Genomic DNA, 21,365 nt, shown 5'->3' on the forward strand with positions numbered 1-21,365 from the left:
AATGTTGGGCTATAAAGGAACTACAGCACGGTCACATGACTTCAGGTCACCACCGCTAAGCTAAAGGTGGCTAATGTTGGGCTATAAAGGAACTACAGCACGGTCACATGACTTCACGTCACCACCGCTAAGCTAAAGGAGGCTAATGTTGGGCTATAAAGGAACTACAGCACGGTCACATTACTTCACGTCACCACCGCTAAGCTAAAGGTGGCTAATGTTGGGCTATAAAGGAACTACAGCACGGTCACATGACTTCACGTCACCACCGCTAAGCTAAAGGTGGCTAATGTTGGGCTATAAAGGAACTACAGCACAGTCACATGACTTCACGTCACCACCGCTAAGCTAAAGGTGGCTAATGTTGGGCTATAAAGGAACTAGAGCACGGTCACATGACTTCACGTCACCACCGCTAAGCTAAAGGAGGCTAATGTTGGGCTATAAAGGAACTACAGCACGGTCACATGACTTCACGTCACCACCGCTAAGCTAAAGGTGGCTAATGTTGGGCTATAAAGGAACTACAGCACGGTCACATGACTTCTCGTCACCACCGCTAAGCTAAAGGTGGCTAATGTTGGGCTATAAAGGAACTACAGCACAGTCACATGACTTCACGTCACCACCGCTAAGCTAAAGGTGACTAATGTTGGGCTATAAAGGAACTACAGCACGGTCACATGACTTCACGTCACCACCGCTAAGCTAAAGGAGGCTAATGTTGGGCTATAAAGGAACTACAGCACGGTCACCTGACTTCACGTCACCACCGCTAAGCTAAAGGTGGCTAATGTTGGGCTATAAAGGAACTACAGCACGGTCACATGACTTCACGTCACCACCGCTAAGCTAAAGGAGGCTAATGTTGGGCTATAGAGGAACTACAGCATGGTCACATGACTTCACGTCACCACCGCTAAGCTAAAGGAGGCTAATGTTGGTCTATAAAGGAACTACAGCACGGTCACATGACTTCACGTCACCACCGCTAAGCTAAAGGTGGCTAATGTTGGGCTATAAAGGAACTACAGCACGGTCACATGACTTCACGTCACCACCGCTAAGCTAAAGGAGGCTAATGTTGGGCTATAAAGGAACTACAGCACGGTCACATTACTTCACGTCACCACCGCTAAGCTAAAGGTGGCTAATGTTGGGCTATAAAGGAACTACAGCACGGTCACATGACTTCACGTCACCACCGCTAAGCTAAATGCGACTAATGTTGGGCGTGATGATGTTTAGTCGTCTCATTTAGGCTCTTGTTAGTAACCTTCATTTTGTATATTGGGGCATATTTATTGACGTAGTTCATGTCGTAGAATCAGAATCTCTTCAGCTTGTGTTAACCACAGACCTTATTTCAGGCTAATAACCAAAAAAACATTTGGGAAACCATTGCCTTCCACACTAGTGATCATTTCAAATTTTTGAATTTACAACTGGATGTTCCATTCCTAGAAAGCCACAAAATGGTCCGTCAATTATAGTTCCTAGAAAGAAATAACTAACAGGTCGGACCAGGCGCACCGGATTCATTTTAGAAGTGGGGGGGCCAAACAAAGTGCGTGTGTATGGCCCAATCCCAAACCACGCCCTACACCGACACTCTCCCCCTCCGTGACACAGCAGCAAGCTTTGGGACGGCCTCCCCTCTCTCCGGCAGAAACAGGAAGTGCCGTAACTGTATGTATCAACGGTTTCAAATCAGCATCTCTTAGACCAAAAATGTAAATTAATAACTCAAATAAAACTCCAAACATCTTTAATTGTGTTACTTTTTTGTAAAGCTCTTTTAGTTTTAAACCTGATGTTTATAAGCTTCTTATTTTTTGCAATAGTCTGTACAACTTTATAATAACATGCACACATTTACCTTTTTCTAGACTAAACACAGGTTTGATCCTAAGTTAAAAACATATGAGGTCATCATGAGGTTGTTAACATCGCAGTTTATCATTTAGTGGTTTTGCAAAGAATGAACCACTCTCTGTTTCTGTACCATTCTGCGATGAAGTACCTTCTCTTTGCTCAAATAATCTACTAGCGGTCTCCTTTTTTCCGATAGTTAGCTGTACAGCTTTACCCGCCTCAATGTCCCGACAACAAACCTCCATGCAGTCGGAACCAGCCTGTTTCGGTTCAACGGCGGCGGCGGCGGCGGTTTTGACCGTTTCAGCGGCCGCGGAGCTGCTGCTTTTGGGTTCATCTGCTGTGCTGGTTCTATGATTGATGAAGGTCCAGGCTCCGGAGGTGTGGATGTCAGCGATGCGACCTTCCAGCTGTTACATTTAAGTTTAGATTGACTGCATTTAGTTTTCTTCTGCGCTGGTTCTTCTGACATGTTTGCAGGTGTATATATTATTTCTAGGTTAACGGCTGACACACACAGAACAACGTAACACATAAAGTAAACAACGTAACAAATAAACAAATCTAAGCTTTTTTATTGGTTGTAATTTACATGGATACATTTGAATGGTGTGACAATGTCCTATGATTCGGTTAAAATGTACATATTCTTCCTGTTACGTCTGCCTGCTTTATTTTACCGAATGCAAAGTGGCCTGCTCCATCGAAATCAGTCGCATTGACCCGAAGACACATTTTGATTCCTAGCTTTCTAATGATATCAGGATTGTTTTTATACTCCAAATATTAAGCAAAATATGTGACATTATATAATGACTGTTACAGAGTCATCATTTTGAGAAAAAGGCCTTTAAAGTTTTCTCTTCTCTGGAATCCATCATTTCTCATCATCAATCATCATGATTGATTATTAGCGGAGCAAATGATCAAAATACTACGGAGGGAAGATATTTTCGTTTGGATTACTGCACTCACGAGAAACACCGGCTGTTGTTATGCCTGCTGTGACGTTAAACTACTCCGTTCTCCGCTTGTAATTATGCCGAAGCTTCAAAGTTGTATTTATGATCTGAATTTGCCGAAACAAGTTTAATATTCTGAAAGCCAAGACTTTGCTTATTTGAAATCAGATAAAAACAAACTGTAACGGACCCTGCCGTGTTATCTATGATTACTATACACCTTACATTCATAATGTCAGCGGAGGGAGGGGGGGCGGCGCTGAGGAACAGCAGAGTGGCGAGAGCTGTCATCTTCCCTTTACAAGCTTCAAACATGCCTGTAGCTAGTGAGATTGAATATAACAATCAAAAATAACAAAATATACACAGCTAGATCAGATCACGTTTTAGATGCAATTTTAGAGTAGAGGGGAATTATTGAAACGGGATTTGTACAGTTTTCCGCGGCACAGTTTCATGGAAACACATCAGCTTTTGGACGACAGTCAATATGGATTCAGGAAAGATAGATCAACGTCTATGGCACTAATGGAATTAAGTGAGGAAATAGCAAAGTGCATGGACAATAAAAAAACAAGCAGTGGGAATATTTATAGACTTACAAAAAGCATTTGACACCATAGATCACAATATGTTACTGATAAAACTGGAACGGTATGGCATCAGAGGGGTGGGATTAGACTGGGTGAGAGTCTAAGCAACAGACAACAATTTGTTAAAATTGGTGAACATAAATCAGAATACATGAACATAACTTGTGGAGTACCTCAGGGGTCCGTGTTGGGTCCAAAGCTGTTCATAATATACATCAACGACATTTTCAGAGTATCAAATATATTGAAATTTATTTTATTTGCAGATGACACTAATATTTGTTGTTCCGGTGACAATTTGAAAGAGCTAATGGAAGTGATAACAGCAGAAAGGATTAAAGTAAAACATTGGTTTGACACAAACAAATTATCATTAAATATAAGCAAAACAAAGATTATGTTATTTGGAAAACATAAAACAAATCCACAGATACAATTAATACTAGATAACATACACATAGAAAGAGTATATGGAATTAAGTTCCTTGGTGTGGTTTGAGACACAACATTAGCTGGAAACCTCATATCACTCATGTAAAAGCAAAACTGGCTAAAACTATCGCAATATTGGGAAAAGCCAGACACATTCTGGACTATAACTCATTGTATACTCTATATAACACACTAATATTGCCATATCTGATTTACTGTGTGGAGATTTGGGGAAACACGTACAAAACCAACCTACAGCCGTTATGCACATTACAAAAAAGGGCTATAAGAGTTATCAATAATGTTGGATATCTTGAACACGCTAATGTATTATTTTTGAAGTCACACATATTGAAGTTCATTGATCTGGTTAAATTAAAAACATTGTTCATAGACAGAGAGGGTGGGTATACTTTGAGAGGAAATCTACATTTTAAACAACTCAAGGTCAGAACAACTCTGAGAAGTATGAGTTTAACAATCTGTGGGGTGATTTTATGGAATGGTTTGGAGCAGGAGTTGAAACAAAGCATAATTCAGTTTAAAAGGATGTACAGAAACACTTTTTTGGAAAAATATGAGAATGAAGAAAGGTGATTGAAGATGAAATTATTGTATATGTTTGAATAAATGTAAATCTAAGTAGGAATAACTTGCATAATGATTTAAAGGACAATCATTGATCAAGTAAGGGGTGGAAATTAATAAGCATTTGCTTCCTCCTACTCCCATTCGGACACATATGATTTATTATTATTAATATGAAGACTTTTTTTGTTTTTTTTGTTGAATATACAAATATTACCATGAATGTGGATAAATACTGTATTATAACAATACGGTATTCTGTTTTTCGCATTTCTTATTTGTTATTTTCGAAATAAAGACTGAAAAAAATAAAAATAATCTGCTGCTGTGAAAATGTGGGGCAGGGCTGAAAAGTGGGGGGGCAATGGCCCCCTGGCCCCCCCGCTTCCGGCGCCCTTGGGTCGGACTGTAAATGAATCTGAATCAACGGAGAACATTTTAATCAGTGCATCTCTAATTTCACCTTCTTGATTTCCATCTGTTTGGCGTCCCCACTTGTAGGAGAAGTCTTATATAATCTCAGATCACGTCCTCCAAACATCTGGCTGCCGTCCAACACCATTCCTTCCACTCTGAAGCGTCTGTGCCCACTTGTATCACTGAGGGAGGTTTTCTGTGGTGATTATATTATCAAAGTGATATCAGAATCATCAGAACACTTTATTTATCTCAGGGAAAACTGGACAGTTGCTCCATTATGGCATAAAATAAACAATAACAAAAAAATAGGATAAACATATTTATTAAAACCGAAGTAAAATGTCCAATAAAAGATCAAATTAAGTGAAAACGTGCACATCATAGTACAACACATAAAGCCATATCATTGATTACTGACCTAATATTTCTTTACTATTCAACATTTGCATTCAGTTGTGTAAACAAGAAGTATTACAAGTATTTTATCTAATGGTTTTGGTTTTGTCCTTTCCAGCAGCAGTAGGTAGCTGTTTTCAAAAAGAAAATGTTCAGCAACAATGATTACACGGCCTAGTTGAATACTTGATTCTGATTGGTCAATTTGGACATTCCAGAGGACTGTTATTTTCCGCTAGCAGACCGTTGCTAAGGAGAACAGACTGTTGCTAAGGGGGATCAAGGGATTATATGCAGTCATATTTATCCACATAATGTGGCTTGGTGAAATAACTAATTGTGGTTATATTGATAATGCAATCACCATATGAGAGGCATTGCTAATTTCTGCATTGTCATAGAATAATTAAAAAAATATCATAGTGTGATATTTACAAGGAATTGCGAAGTCTGCAGAATACAATTTGTAAACTGGGACTTCTGTGCAGATCCACAACACACTTCATTCAGAATTATATGTTAGCCTCTAACAAACATTGTTTGAATACAGCACTAGTCCGTATTGTAATAACATTTGGATGAACTGTGCCGCTTCAGTTCACACAGTGTTTACTCCGCAGTCATTCAGAGCCCTGCATGTTCAGCCTCTCTGCAGGTGATGCTGTTGGCCGTCTTCCGAGGTCACGTGACAGCACGGTTTCCCCATCGCAGTCACGAGCCAAGACACCCGGCCATCTGTCAGATTTCACTTCCAACTGCGACCTCCTCACTCCCCCTGGATTACTAGCTCACTCATTACTGCCTGAGAATTCAAGTTACAGGATATTTCTCTTTCATTTTAAAGTCTGAGACTGGAGGCTTTACTTAAAACTGACTTTCTGGTCATTTTCAGGTGTATATCAGTATATAGTGTCTCTACTTTAAAGAGTCCTCTCCTGCTGATGTTCAGGTGTATATCAGTATGTAGTGTCTCTACTTTAAAGAGTCCTCTCCTGCTGATGTTCAGGTGTATATCAGTATATAGTGTCTCTACTTTAAAGAGTCCTCTCCTGCTGATGTTCAGGTGTATATCAGTATGTAGTGTCTCTACTTTAAAGAGTCCTCTCCTGCTGATGTTCAGGTGTATATCAGTATATAGAGTCTCTACTTTAAAGAGTCCTCTCCTGCTGATGTTCAGGTGTATATCAGTATGTAGTGTCTCTACTTTAAAGAGTCCTCTCCTGCTGATGTTCAGGTGTATATCAGTATGTAGTGTCTCTACTTTAAAGAGTCCTCTCCTGCTGATGTTCAGGTGTATATCAGTATATAGTGTCTCTACTTTAAAGAGTCCTCTCCTGCTGATGTTCAGGTGTATATCAGTATGTAGTGTCTCTACTTTAAAGAGTCCTCTCCTGCTGATGTTCAGGTGTATATCAGTATATAGAGTCTCTACTTTAAAGAGTCCTCTCCTGCTGATGTTCAGGTGTATATCAGTGTGTAGTGTCTCTACTTTAAAGAGTTCTCTCCTGCTGATGTTCAGGTGTATATCAGTATGTAGTGTCTCTACTTTAAAGAGTCCTCTCCTGCTGATGTTCAGGTGTATATCAGTATGTAGTGTCTCTACTTTAAAGAGTCCTCTCCTGCTGATGTTCAGGTGTATATCAGTATGTAGTGTCTCTACTTTAAAGAGTCCTCTCCTGCTGATGTTCAGGTGTATATCAGTATATAGAGTCTCTACTTTAAAGAGTCCTCTCCTGCTGATGTTCAGGTGTATATCAGTATGTAGTGTCTCTACTTTAAAGAGTCCTCTCCTGCTGATGTTCAGGTGTATATCAGTATACAACAATCACAACAATCACCTCCAGCTCAACATCAGCAAGACTAAGGAGCTGGTGGTGGACTTCAGGCGGAGCAGCAAGAGGCCTCTGACCCCCATCACCATCAGGGGGGGGGATGTGGAGGTGGTGAGCAGCTACAAGTTCCTGGGAGTGCACTTGAACCACAAACTGGACTGGACAGACAACACCGATGCTCTCTTCAGGAAGGGACAGAGCAAGCTGTTCTTCCTGAGGAGGCTCAGGTCCTTCAGCGTGTGCACGAGGCTGCTGCAGATGTTCTACCAGTCTGTGGTGGCCAGTGGGCTCTTCTTTGCCGTGGTGTGCTGGGGTGGAAACACAAACACTAGGGACACTGGCAGGCTGAACAAGCTGGTGAGGAAGGCTAGCTCTGTAGTGGGAGTACAACTGGACAATCTGGAGGAGGTGGCAGAGGGGAGGACGAGGAGGAAGCTCGACAGCATCCTAGAGAACCCCTCCCACCCACTCCACGCAGAGCTAGTGAAGACGAGGAGTACGTTCAGCCACAGACTCATCCCTCCACCACAACGCACCAAGCGCCTCGGACAGTCCTTTGTGCCTGTAGCCATCAGGCTGCACAACAAGGGGTTAAATAGGAGAAAGAAATCAAATGAAATCACTGGTCCATAAATATACACTGTTTTCACAACCCATGTTAACTTGTCACTTTAACTTATTATGCACTTTATAACTTAGATGATGACGAAATATGTATATATGCTGACAGTTATTTTACTCTTATTTTTATTTATCTCCTATTTTTATAGTCTTTTATTATTATTATCATTATTTCCTTGATTTTATGTTATTGATTTTAGATGTTATTGATCTGTGTGAATCTTTGCTGTACTGTTTTTTTTCACGCTTACTCTGTTGCTGCTTTGTACAACTGAATTTCCCCTCGGGGATTAATAAAGGTTCATCTTATCTTATCTTATCTTATGTAGTGTATCTACTTTAAAGAGTCCTCTCCTGCTGATGTTCAGGTGTATATCAGTATGTCGTGTCTCTACTTTAAAGAGTCCTCTCCTGCTGATGTTCAGGTGTATATCAGTATATAGAGTCTCTACTTTAAAGAGTCCTCTCCTGCTGATGTTCAGGTGTATATCAGTATGTAGTGTCTCTACTTTAAAGAGTCCTCTCCTGCTGATGTTCAGGTGTATATCAGTATATAGAGTCTCTACTTTAAAGAGTCCTCTCCTGCTGATGTTCAGGTGTATATCAGTATGTATTGTCTCTACTTTAAAGAGTCCTCTCCTGCTGATGTTCAGGTGTATATCAGTATGTAGTGTCTCTACTTTAAAGAGTCCTCTCCTGCTGATGTTCAGGAGTATATCAGTATGTAGTGTCTCTACTTTAAAGAGTCCTCTCCTGCCGATGTTCAGGTGTATATCAGTATGTAGTGTCTCTACTTTAAAGAGTCCTCTCCTGCTGATGTTCAGGTGTATATCAGTATGTAGTGTCTCTACTTTAAAGAGTCCTCTCCTGCTGATGTTCAGGAGTATATCAGTATGTAGTGTCTCTACTTTAAAGAGTCCTCTCCTGCCGATGTTCAGGTGTATATCAGTATGTAGTGTCTCTACTTTAAAGAGTCCTCTCCTGCTGATGTTCAGGTGTATATCAGTATGTAGGGTCTCTACTTTAAAGAGTCCTCTCCTGCTGATGTTTTGGTGTATATCAGGATGTAGTGTCTCTACTTTAAAGAGTCCTCTCCTGCTGATGTTCAGGTGTATATCAGTATGTAGTGTCTCTACTTTAAAGAGTCCTCTCCTGCTGATGTTCAGGTGTATATCAGTACGTAGTGTCTCTACTTTAAAGAGTCCTCTCCTGCTGATGTTCAGGTGTATATCAGTATGTAGTGTCTCTACTTTAAAGAGTCCTCTCCTGCTGATGTTCAGGTGTATATCAGTATGTAGTGTCTCTACTTTAAAGAGTCCTCTCCTGCTGATGTTCAGGTGTATATCAGTATGTAGTGTCTCCACTTTAAAGAGTCCTCTCCTGCTGATGTTCAGGTGTATATCAGTATGTAGTGTCTCTACTTTAAAGAGTCCTCTCCTGCTGATGTTCAGGTGTATATCAGTATGTAGTGTCTCTACTTTAAAGAGTCCTCTCCTGCTGATGTTCAGGTGTATATCAGTATGTAGTGTCTCTACTTTAAAGAGTCCTCTCCTGCTGATGTTCAGGTGTATATCAGTATGTAGTGTCTCTACTTTAAAGAGTCCTCTCCTGCTGGTGTTCAGGTGTATATCAGTATGTAGTGTCTCTACTTTAAAGAGTCCTCTCCTGCTGATGTTCAGGTGTATATCAGTATGTAGTGTCTCTACTTTAAAGAGTCCTCTCCTGCTGATGTTCAGGTGTATATCAGTATGTAGTGTCTCTACTTTAAAGAGTCCTCTCCTGCTGATGTTCAGGTGTATATCAGTATGTAGTGTCTCCACTTTAAAGAGTCCTCTCCTGCTGATGTTCAGGTGTATATCAGTATGTAGTGTCTCTACTTTAAAGAGTCCTCTCCTGCTGATGTTCAGGTGTATATCAGTATGTAGTGTCTCTACTTTAAAGAGTCCTCTCCTGCTGATGTTCAGGTGTATATCAGTATGTAGTGTCTCTACTTTAAAGAGTCCTCTCCTGCTGATGTTCAGGTGTATATCAGTATGTAGTGTCTCTACTTTAAAGAGTCCTCTCCTGCTGATGTTCAGGTGTATATCAGTATGTAGTGTCTCTACTTTAAAGAGTCCTCTCCTGCTGATGTTCAGGTGTATATCAGTATGTAGTGTCTCTACTTTAAAGAGTCCTCTCCTGCTGATGTTCAGGTGTATATCAGTATGTAGTGTCTCTACTTTAAAGAGTCCTCTCCTGCTGATGTTCAGGTGTATATCAGTATACAACAATCACAACAATCACCTCCAGCTCAACATCAGCAAGACTAAGGAGCTGGTGGTGGACTTCAGGCGGAGCAGCAAGAGGCCTCTGACCCCCATCACCATCAGGGGGGGGGATGTGGAGGTGGTGAGCAGCTACAAGTTCCTGGGAGTGCACTTGAACCACAAACTGGACTGGACAGACAACACCGATGCTCTCTTCAGGAAGGGACAGAGCAAGCTGTTCTTCCTGAGGAGGCTCAGGTCCTTCAGCGTGTGCACGAGGCTGCTGCAGATGTTCTACCAGTCTGTGGTGGCCAGTGGGCTCTTCTTTGCCGTGGTGTGCTGGGGTGGAAACACAAACACTAGGGACACTGGCAGGCTGAACAAGCTGGTGAGGAAGGCTAGCTCTGTAGTGGGAGTACAACTGGACAATCTGGAGGAGGTGGCAGAGGGGAGGACGAGGAGGAAGCTCGACAGCATCCTAGAGAACCCCTCCCACCCACTCCACGCAGAGCTAGTGAAGACGAGGAGTACGTTCAGCCACAGACTCATCCCTCCACCACAACGCACCAAGCGCCTCGGACAGTCCTTTGTGCCTGTAGCCATCAGGCTGCACAACAAGGGGTTAAATAGGAGAAAGAAATCAAATGAAATCACTGGTCCATAAATATACACTGTTTTCACAACCCATGTTAACTTGTCACTTTAACTTATTATGCACTTTATAACTTAGATGATGACGAAATATGTATATATGCTGACAGTTATTTTACTCTTATTTTTATTTATCTCCTATTTTTATAGTCTTTTATTATTATTATCATTATTTCCTTGATTTTATGTTATTGATTTTAGATGTTATTGATCTGTGTGAATCTTTGCTGTACTGTTTTTTTTCACGCTTACTCTGTTGCTGCTTTGTACAACTGAATTTCCCCTCGGGGATTAATAAAGGTTCATCTTATCTTATCTTATCTTATGTAGTGTATCTACTTTAAAGAGTCCTCTCCTGCTGATGTTCAGGTGTATATCAGTATGTCGTGTCTCTACTTTAAAGAGTCCTCTCCTGCTGATGTTCAGGTGTATATCAGTATATAGAGTCTCTACTTTAAAGAGTCCTCTCCTGCTGATGTTCAGGTGTATATCAGTATGTAGTGTCTCTACTTTAAAGAGTCCTCTCCTGCTGATGTTCAGGTGTATATCAGTATATAGAGTCTCTACTTTAAAGAGTCCTCTCCTGCTGATGTTCAGGTGTATATCAGTATGTATTGTCTCTACTTTAAAGAGTCCTCTCCTGCTGATGTTCAGGTGTATATCAGTATGTAGTGTCTCTACTTTAAAGAGTCCTCTCCTGCTGATGTTCAGGAGTATATCAGTATGTAGTGTCTCTACTTTAAAGAGTCCTCTCCTGCCGATGTTCAGGTGTATATCAGTATGTAGTGTCTCTACTTTAAAGAGTCCTCTCCTGCTGATGTTCAGGTGTATATCAGTATGTAGTGTCTCTACTTTAAAGAGTCCTCTCCTGCTGATGTTCAGGAGTATATCAGTATGTAGTGTCTCTACTTTAAAGAGTCCTCTCCTGCCGATGTTCAGGTGTATATCAGTATGTAGTGTCTCTACTTTAAAGAGTCCTCTCCTGCTGATGTTCAGGTGTATATCAGTATGTAGGGTCTCTACTTTAAAGAGTCCTCTCCTGCTGATGTTTTGGTGTATATCAGGATGTAGTGTCTCTACTTTAAAGAGTCCTCTCCTGCTGATGTTCAGGTGTATATCAGTATGTAGTGTCTCTACTTTAAAGAGTCCTCTCCTGCTGATGTTCAGGTGTATATCAGTACGTAGTGTCTCTACTTTAAAGAGTCCTCTCCTGCTGATGTTCAGGTGTATATCAGTATGTAGTGTCTCTACTTTAAAGAGTCCTCTCCTGCTGATGTTCAGGTGTATATCAGTATGTAGTGTCTCTACTTTAAAGAGTCCTCTCCTGCTGATGTTCAGGTGTATATCAGTATGTAGTGTCTCCACTTTAAAGAGTCCTCTCCTGCTGATGTTCAGGTGTATATCAGTATGTAGTGTCTCTACTTTAAAGAGTCCTCTCCTGCTGATGTTCAGGTGTATATCAGTATGTAGTGTCTCTACTTTAAAGAGTCCTCTCCTGCTGATGTTCAGGTGTATATCAGTACGTAGTGTCTCTACTTTAAAGAGTCCTCTCCTGCTGATGTTCAGGTGTATATCAGTATGTAGTGTCTCTACTTTAAAGAGTCCTCTCCTGCTGGTGTTCAGGTGTATATCAGTATGTAGTGTCTCTACTTTAAAGAGTCCTCTCCTGCTGATGTTCAGGTGTATATCAGTATGTAGTGTCTCTACTTTAAAGAGTCCTCTCCTGCTGATGTTCAGGTGTATATCAGTATGTAGTGTCTCTACTTTAAAGAGTCCTCTCCTGCTGATGTTCAGGTGTATATCAGTATGTAGTGTCTCCACTTTAAAGAGTCCTCTCCTGCTGATGTTCAGGTGTATATCAGTATGTAGTGTCTCTACTTTAAAGAGTCCTCTCCTGCTGATGTTCAGGTGTATATCAGTATGTAGTGTCTCTACTTTAAAGAGTCCTCTCCTGCTGATGTTCAGGTGTATATCAGTATGTAGTGTCTCTACTTTAAAGAGTCCTCTCCTGCTGATGTTCAGGTGTATATCAGTATGTAGTGTCTCTACTTTAAAGAGTCCTCTCCTGCTGATGTTCAGGTGTATATCAGTATGTAGTGTCTCTACTTTAAAGAGTCCTCTCCTGCTGATGTTCAGGTGTATATCAGTATGTAGTGTCTCTACTTTAAAGAGTCCTCTCCTGCTGATGTTCAGGTGTATATCAGTATGTAGTGTAGTATTTATGTGTTGGATGTTCAGAAGAGGTTCTCACACTTTGTCTGAGCCTCATCGTCATGGGGACGAGCCGAGATAAGAGTCAATGATCTCTGGTTTGCTGTCAATACTTCTGGCTGCTTTCTATTGGTTATGAAATTAAATGACACGGGTAGAGGAGGAAGTATGCAAATAGATGACCAGAAGAAGTGTTCAATCCTGTATACTGAAGAGGCCCTATCGTAATACAATAAAGTGCAGTTTAAACAATAGACAAAGTTTGTGTTTCAGTATGGATCATCCTCTCAGAAGCCTCTGTCTGCTCCTTCGATGTAAAGCAGTGATAATTAGAGGTGTGTGTGTGTGTGTGTGTGTGTGTGTGTGTGTGTGTGTGTGTGTGTGTGTGTGTGTGTGTGTGTGTGTGTGTGTGTGTGTGTGTGTGTGTGTGTGTGTGTGTGTGTGTGTGTGTGTGTGTGTGTGTGTGGTGTGTGTGTGTGTGTGTGTGTGTGTGTGTGTGTGTGTGTGTGTGTGTGTGGCCTTGCATTACTATACTTGTGGGGACCTAAATCAGTTTACATAGTGTGTGGGGACTCGCCTCCCTTATGGGGACAAATTGGAGGTCCCCATAAGGGGGATCATTAATTTTAGGGTGAAGACTTGGTTTAGGATCAGGGTTAGGCATGTGTTGGTTATGGCTAAGGTTAGGATAAGTCTCCAGGAAATGCATGTAAGTCAATGTAATGTCCCCTGAAGTGGTGTATACATGGTGTGTGTGTGTGTGTGGGGGGGGGGGGGTGCAGGTGGGGTGGGGGTGGAAGCATATTTTTTAGATGTAAACACTAAAGGGAACATCAGAAGAAGACAGACAGGAAGTAAACAGTCTTGGTGTTGTTTTCATTAATGACCACCTCTCTGCATCCCTTACTTATTGCATCTGTGTCTCTGACAGGTTCCCCTCCTCGACGTTTTCTCTTCCTGTTGAGTTTCTGTCTTCCTATTAAGTGTTAATGCTGGTGTAAAGCGCTCAGTGTCTTCTTGTTGTTTCCTTCAGGGTTGCAGCATGTTTACTTCTGTGAAGGCCTTCGAGGGGCAGCAGTACTCGACCCTGAAGAGGCAGTGCCTGCAGAGCGGACTTCTCTTCGAGGACCCCAGATTCCCCGCCTACGACGACTCGCTCTTCTACCAGGGCAACAGGATCGGACGTGTGGTCTGGAAGAGGCCTCGGGTGAGTTATAATAGACTTCAGCTGGTTAAAACCTGGTAGATATTTATGGTCTGAGGTAGGTGTGAGAAACTTCTGGAGAAATGGAGATGAAACTCAGGGAGACACGGAGAGAGCAGGAGCTTTGACGGCAGACCCATGCATTCAGCTAGGTCTGAGAGAATAATCAACATTGTGCATTACAAGATGAAGCACTCTAACCTCGATCAGCTGACGCCAACAGGCAGGAATAAGGAGACAGACTGATCAACTGGGTCAAAGTTATGGGCCTAGGAAAATATTTCACCAACAGTAGGGATGGGTATTTCAAGTTGTATCCAAAAATCAAGTACTTGCTTTAGATTGTTTTTGAGAGTAATTATGATACATTAACTTTCTCTCACACAAATTAGTTGTTTTTGCAAGTCTATGGTAAATGAAGTCAAGTCAGCATTCAACTAGCCACCTGTTCAGGGAGACTAACATCACACACACGGTTCAACATCACGAGCAATTTGGGGTTAGGTATCTTGGGACTAGTTGGGACACACTCTTTCTTTTGCTCTTTAGCTAGCAAACGTTAGCTATCTATATATAGACTCCTATCTATTACTATCTACTTGAAAAGCTAGTTAGCTAACGTTAAGTATCTATCTATCCCATCTATCTACTATCTATCTACCTAAAAAGCTAGCTAGCTAACGTTAGCTATCTATATATAGACTCCTATCTATTTACTATCTACTTGAAAAGCTAGTTAGCTAACGTTAAGTATCTATCTATCCCATCTATCTACTATCTATCTACCTAAAAATCTAGCTAGCTAACGTTAGCTATCTATATATAGACTCCTATCTATTTACTATCTACTTGAAAAGCTAGTTAGCTAACGTTAAGTATCTATCTATCCCATCTATCTACTATCGATCTACCTAAAAAGCTAGCTAGCTAACGTTAGCTATCTATATATAGACTCCTATCTATTTACTATCTACTTGAAAAGCTAGTTAGCTAACGTTAAGTATCTATCTATCCCATCTATCTACTATCGATCTACCTAAAAAGCTAGCTAGCTAACGTTAAGTATCTATCTATCCCATCTTTCTACTATCGATCTACCTAAAAAGCTAGCTAGCTAACGTTAGCCATCTAACTAGTAAGCTATCTTCTATTACCTAGCTAACAGGCTCGCTAGCAGATTGTAGCTACCTATCTAGCTATGACCCAATTGGTTGCTCTCATAATTTACATTTTTTAATTATTTAACACCCTAGGGTTAAACTTGCAATTTGGACCTGAGTCAATCATTCTGAAAGTGACAGTAATTATAAAAACATTGTTGACATTTTATTTTTTTATCGGACTTCAGCTCCTGAACTCCAATGATCGCCGTAAACTCCCAAATAAGCGTTCATTGGATAAACTAATCACATCAATGTTTTATATCTTAATAACAGTTCATTCAAAAGCTTGAAAGCTGTTTCTAAGGAGGGTTGTGGCTGCGTTGTGATCTTCGGATCAGGGGGGCACAGGTTCCATTCCCACTTCAGTCATTATGCCACTGTGGCCCTTGGCAAGACCCTTCACCCCGAACTGCCCACAGTCTTGAGTGTATGTATGTCGCTTCAGGTGAAAGCGTCTAACAATTGGCATGTCGTCGCGGTGGGGTAAGGAAGAAAGTTAGGACCCGAGAGCAGCACAAGGTAATTTGCAGAACATTTTCTTTCAGCAAAGCGAGGCCGAAAAAACAAAAACTCTCTCTTCTTCACTCGGCATTCAACATCAAGGATCTGACAACAACTGAAAGACAAACATAACTTAAATACCAGCCGGACTACTCACAACAAATCTCAGGGGCACCAGGTAAACACCATCAGGTGAACACACGGGAGGGACACACAGGGACAGGAAGTCAAAACAGACACAACTAGGGGGGTGAGCACTTTTCAAAATATACCGGGAAAACAAAGACAGATCTAGAGATGACAAAATACAACACAGACAGATCGTGACACATGCAAAGTAAGGTAATGTGTCTTTGGCGAGTAAAGGTTGACAACGCTGGGCAATCTATGATAGCAATAGCAAGTAGGCTGATATCCAGATGTAGTTCTCTGTCTGTTGCCGTGGTTTCCCCGCCTCTCTCTCTTGGCGATCTGGTGTGAGCCGGCGCTGTATGTTTCGTGGCGGTGGTTTATGGGATGCGAGGCCTCAGGATTTATTGAAGCTGCTGTGGATGGACTAACCTCCTTCTGTGCAGCAAACAGCCAGCGTTCATCGCCATGGAAACTGGGTCACGCAGATTATGTTTTGGTCTGTGCCGATGTCAGTCATGCAGACGGAAAAACTGGAAGAGAGAGAGAGAGAGTGTTGTGTGTGTGAGAGAGAGCGAGAGAGAGAGAGTGTGAGAGAGAATGTGTGTGTGTGTGTGTGTGTGTGTGTGTGTGTGTGTGTGTGTGTGTGTGTGTGTGTGTGTGTGTGTGTGTGTGTGTGTGTGTGTGTGTGTGTGTGTGTGTGTGTGTGTGTGTGTGTGTGTGTGTGTGTGTGTGTGTGTGTGTGTGTGTGTGTGTGAGCGACGGTGTGTGTGTGACAGAGGGTGTGTGAGAGAGAGGCTGTGTGTGTGTGTGTGTGTGTGTGTGTGTGTGTGTGTGTGTGTGTGTGTGTGTGTGTGTGTGTGTGTGTGTGTGTGTGTGTGTGTGTGTGTGTGTGTGTGTGTGTGTGTGTGTGTGTGTGTGCGCGACGGTGTGTGTGTGAGAAGGTGTGTGTGTGACAGAGGGTGTGTGAGAGAGAGGGTGTGTGTGTGTGTGTGTGTGTGTGTGTGTGTGTGTGTGTGTGTGTGTGTGTGTGTGTGTGTGTGTGTGTGTGTGTGTGTGTGTGTGTGTGTGTGTGTGTGTGTGTGTGTGTGTGTGTGTGTGTGTGTGTGTGTGTGTGAGCATATATGTAGAGTAAAGTTTAAGCCTGATTTTGGGGGATTTTTTTTATTATATTTTGATTATTTTGCATTAGAAATATTACAGGATATTACTATTTTTTAAAACGATATTTACATCTTTGACGAATATATTAAATGAGGATCTGTACCAAACAATAATTGTGTTATTATGCCTGAACATACTGTTTGTTCCGGCAGCACCACAATATTCAGAATAATATTAACACAAGTTTAGCATTTAACAAATATTGTTCTTCCTGCAATTTCGATATATCACAAGTCCATATTTATATATAATGTTTTATTAATTACGCAGCCCTAATAAGGAAGCTGTTGCCGACTTGGACTTAATTCTAAAGCGATTTATTTTATAGATAATCTTATAGTCTGACCCTCTATTTGACACCATTTTCAGAGTAACGTTTTTGACGAACAGAAATATTGTTTTCTGGCATCACTTCAACATTTTATGGGGGAAATCTGCATTTTGGTGAGAGGGCGCACGCTGCAGTTACCCATTTTAGACAAAACCTGTATTATGTAAAGTCATTTCATTTTCTTTCCTTTGTTTTATTACTCTATTTGGTCGTATTTTAGTAAAAGACCTCCCTTTTTTCTGATCATTACGTAAAGAAAACAGAGGTATGTCAAAGAATATTTCTGTCTTTACTCCTAGATATTTAACCTATTCTGTGTGTTGACATTTACGACCAACCCCGCTTCTAATCTCCCGTAAGGAATGTGATAATGCAATCGTAAGTTGATACTACCAGGTTTTATGGCCTGACCTAGCGGGCACAGGGGGGTTTTACAACTGTGAGAACGCTGGCTTCTAAGCACCACAGAGGTGAGAGACATCTCCTGTGTCTCCAGGTGTTTACGCCCATCCCCAATATGTGGATTTGACTCTCTGTAAACTAGTTAAAGGGTCTACCGAGATGCGAGGCTGATCAGATTTGACATGGCAACCCACCCGTGCAGTCAGAATCTCTGGCTGTGTGACTTGTGATTTCTCCGGGCGATACTTGTATTAAAGATCCGTGTTTGACATCAGAACTCCTGCTCGTCCCGTGTCTCTCTGAGTCCTGACTCTCCATTGCTGCAGAAGTTTCGCTTACAGGTATATCGACTTATAGAAAATATTTCCATACTGCAAAGAAGACAGTTGTGGTTTATATTTCTATAAATATCCAAATGTAGACATATTTACATTTCTGTGTCGGTTTCTAAAGACTCTAAAAAATGTCCTGGTCTTTAAAAGCCTGTCAGAATAATCCAAACTCGTACATCTCCATGGATCTCAGCTCCCGGACAGAATTAACATTTCTATTTTACACAACTTCTGAATCTCAATCTTCTGACACTTCTTCTGATTACACGGATAACACATCACTTTAAGTTTGAAGACATTTTTAACATCTGAAGTTTAATCTCAAGACATTTCTTACTGGTCTGAATCCATGCGCTGATTCATGTATCTGGAACACTTGATGATTTATTTAATACAATAAAACCTTAGCCATTGGACCAATATCAATTTATTAAGCAGCTGTTTAATGATTCAAAACAAGCTCTCCACGGACTTGGCGTGAGAGGAACAGATGACAAAATGTTCACAAAACCTCTCCACTGACACGCAATCTTTCATTTTTTATGAGGTCAGTCTGTATTTGAGTTCATGTGTGAAAACTGTGGCAACAACAATATCCAACTTCCCCTGGTTTCAGGAGCCTTGTTTGTGTCTCTTTGGACTTCTATCTGTTGGTGGTAATCCCTATTATATTAAAAAGGAGTAAAATAGATTGGTTTTATTCCATTTCTCTCTAAACTGTAGCTTTGGTAAGTTGTTATTAGCAACGACATTTACAAAATGATACATGATTTATTTTCTGTCTCCAATATAGAGGTGTTGGAATGATTCATTTGGATTTACCCGTTATTATAGTTGTAGTTATTTATTTCAGGCCTAGAGGATCCAGAGTTTCCCCCTCGCTAGCTAGCAACAGGTTAGCCATCTATCTGACAGGCTAACTAGCAAACATTATCTCTCTCTCTCAAGCTAGCTCCTTAATGTTAGCTATCCCCCATACTTGCAAAACTACACTGGCTCCCAGTCCACTACAGGATCCAGTTCAAGGTTCTGCTCCTCACGTACAGAGCCCTGAATGGACAAAGCCCAAAATACCTCTGTGACCTCATTCATACCCAGACATCTACCCGCTCTCTCCACTCCAGCCACGCTCCTCTTCTCTACATCCCCCGCACACGTCTCCGAACAATGGGAGACCGAGCCTTCTGCTCATTCGCCCCGCGCCTCTGGAACTCCCTCCCAGATCAGCTGAGATCTGCCCCTTCCACCGAGGTCTTCAAAACCGGCCTTAAGACCCTCTTCTTTCGGCAGGCCTTCGAATAAACTTTGAGCACGGTACACCTGGAGTACTGCCATTTTTATCGCTATCTCCGACTTTTATTTTTGTACTCTATTTTATATTTTATTTTTTGATTTCTTATTATTATTACAATTATTTGTCTTTTATTATCTCAAAGCGTATCAGTATCCCTTGTTGTGAAGCACTTCGAGATTTGTCTTGGCAGATGAGAAGCGCTATATAAATGAAATATATTATTATTATCTACTTAAAAAGCTAACTAGCAGACACTATCCATCTATCTATCAAGCTAACTAGCAAACATTAGCGCTCTCTCTCTCAAACCACCTGCCTAACGCTAGCTAACTACATAAATAGCTAGCTTGCTAACATTAGCTATGAAGTCTACCTTGCTTTTGCAATATACAGTAAGTGGCCCTCGTAATTTATATTAGAATTATTATTTAACACCCTTTTGTGTATACTGTTCCTGCAGTGAGAGTAATTAAAAAACATTGTTAACGATGATATTAAAGGGGACCTATCATGCAAAATGCACTTTGTGATGTCTTTTCTACATCAACATGTGTCCCCGGTGCGTCGGGGAACTCACGCAGCGTCAGAAAATAAAACCCTCTCTCTTTTCCTCCGTACCCAAATCTCTAAAAACGGGTGTACAACGAGCGGATACAGATGCCATCCGAACTGATGTCAAATCGGCAGCGGCCCCACAGAAAGTTGCTATCAGAATCAATGCCAGACGTGTGTTGGACGTAATCTCGTCTTTGTTCACATTAGCATCGCTAACACTCAGAGCTAACCTGTACTGAGAGCACATGTGTTTAAAAAGCAGGAAATAAAAAAGGAACTGACCTTGTGATAAACCCGCAAGAGAAAATGCATTTGAGCTCCATACTGTTTCAGAAATAATCCTTGATGTGGTTTAGAACAGGATGGTGTTTTATCACAGCAGAATTTAACTTTAATTTTAACTTTATCTCCGGTAGAATTCTGATCAGGCATTAGCTCCGCCTCCTCCTCTTTTTTTTTTTTTCAAGTTAAGGACCCAACATCTGCGTTTCTCTAACAGGGCTGCAAAAGAGGGGTTTGAGCAGAATGAGACACGGCTACAACGGGGGATCTGTTTGGTATTTTGAAATAAAAACTTCACAGACATGTTTTGTATAGGTATGGCCCTACAATATATGTTTCAAATATAGTATAATAGGTCCACTTTAAGTATGAAACATGTTGTAATCCTGCTAGTAATCCACAATTTTAGGTCTGATATTATCATATGTAACTTCAAGGGAATTCAGTTACCTTTGTTATGTGTCACATGTTATCCATTACTCCCCACACTGTGGATGTGTTGATCTGATCTGAGGGGGTGTTATCAGAGTCAGGGTGAGGGTTCACTCCCTCTCCTCCCCCCTGGAGGTTGTTTAGCTTCCTGTTATCCTTGCTCAGATGGATCGAGGCAATATTTATGGCAGAGGGAGCATAAAGCGCCGGCACTAATAAAACGTCGTCCCCCTCTCTCGCTGTGCGACTCACATCGTCTTCCCTACCTCCCCCTTCATCCAATTAGTTTATTTATGTCTTCAGTCGGACAGGGTGGGGCGATATGATGCAACATCCTGTGAGAGGAGGGTCAGTTTTTAGCTGATGGAAGGATACAACAAATTAATTAAAATATATAAATGAGTGGCTTTAAAATCCCTGTCCTTGGGTAGAAAATGAACATTAGATTTCCATGCAATTGGTTTTTTATAGATTTTGTAAAAGGAGAGCAATCTAATGAGATTATTACTCTGACCACATCCTGGTATTAGGTATTTTTTGTCTTTATCAGAAAAGAAAAATTAGCATCAGTATTTACCCTTAAACGTGTCAATCAATGATCAGGATCGCTCTATGTTTGATTGACTTGATTGTATTGTGTGAATGGGATAAAGTACTCCGATTTTTGAGGTATTTAAAAGATAAATATGGAATCTTACAAATATTTTTTAATGTTTCGACATTATACTCAGCAAGCTGCGGTCCATATT

The 21,365-nt window shown here is 41.2% G+C and overlaps 1 protein-coding gene across 1 annotated transcript in view; it reads left to right on the plus strand.

The window, feature by feature from the left end:
• capn5b (calpain 5b) overlaps positions 1-21,365 on the plus strand; it is a 114,819-nt gene that overhangs the window by 10,574 nt on the left and 82,880 nt on the right. The window contains exon 2 of the mRNA XM_034098773.2: positions 13,861-14,034. Coding sequence (XP_033954664.1) covers positions 13,870-14,034 — 165 coding nt within the window. The 5' untranslated portion in view covers positions 13,861-13,869. The remainder of the gene's footprint in view (positions 1-13,860; positions 14,035-21,365) is intronic.

The sequence above is a fragment of the Pseudochaenichthys georgianus genome, chromosome 14 (genome assembly GCF_902827115.2).
Source record: "Pseudochaenichthys georgianus chromosome 14, fPseGeo1.2, whole genome shotgun sequence".
NCBI classification, from domain to species: Eukaryota; Metazoa; Chordata; class Actinopteri; order Perciformes; family Channichthyidae; genus Pseudochaenichthys; species Pseudochaenichthys georgianus.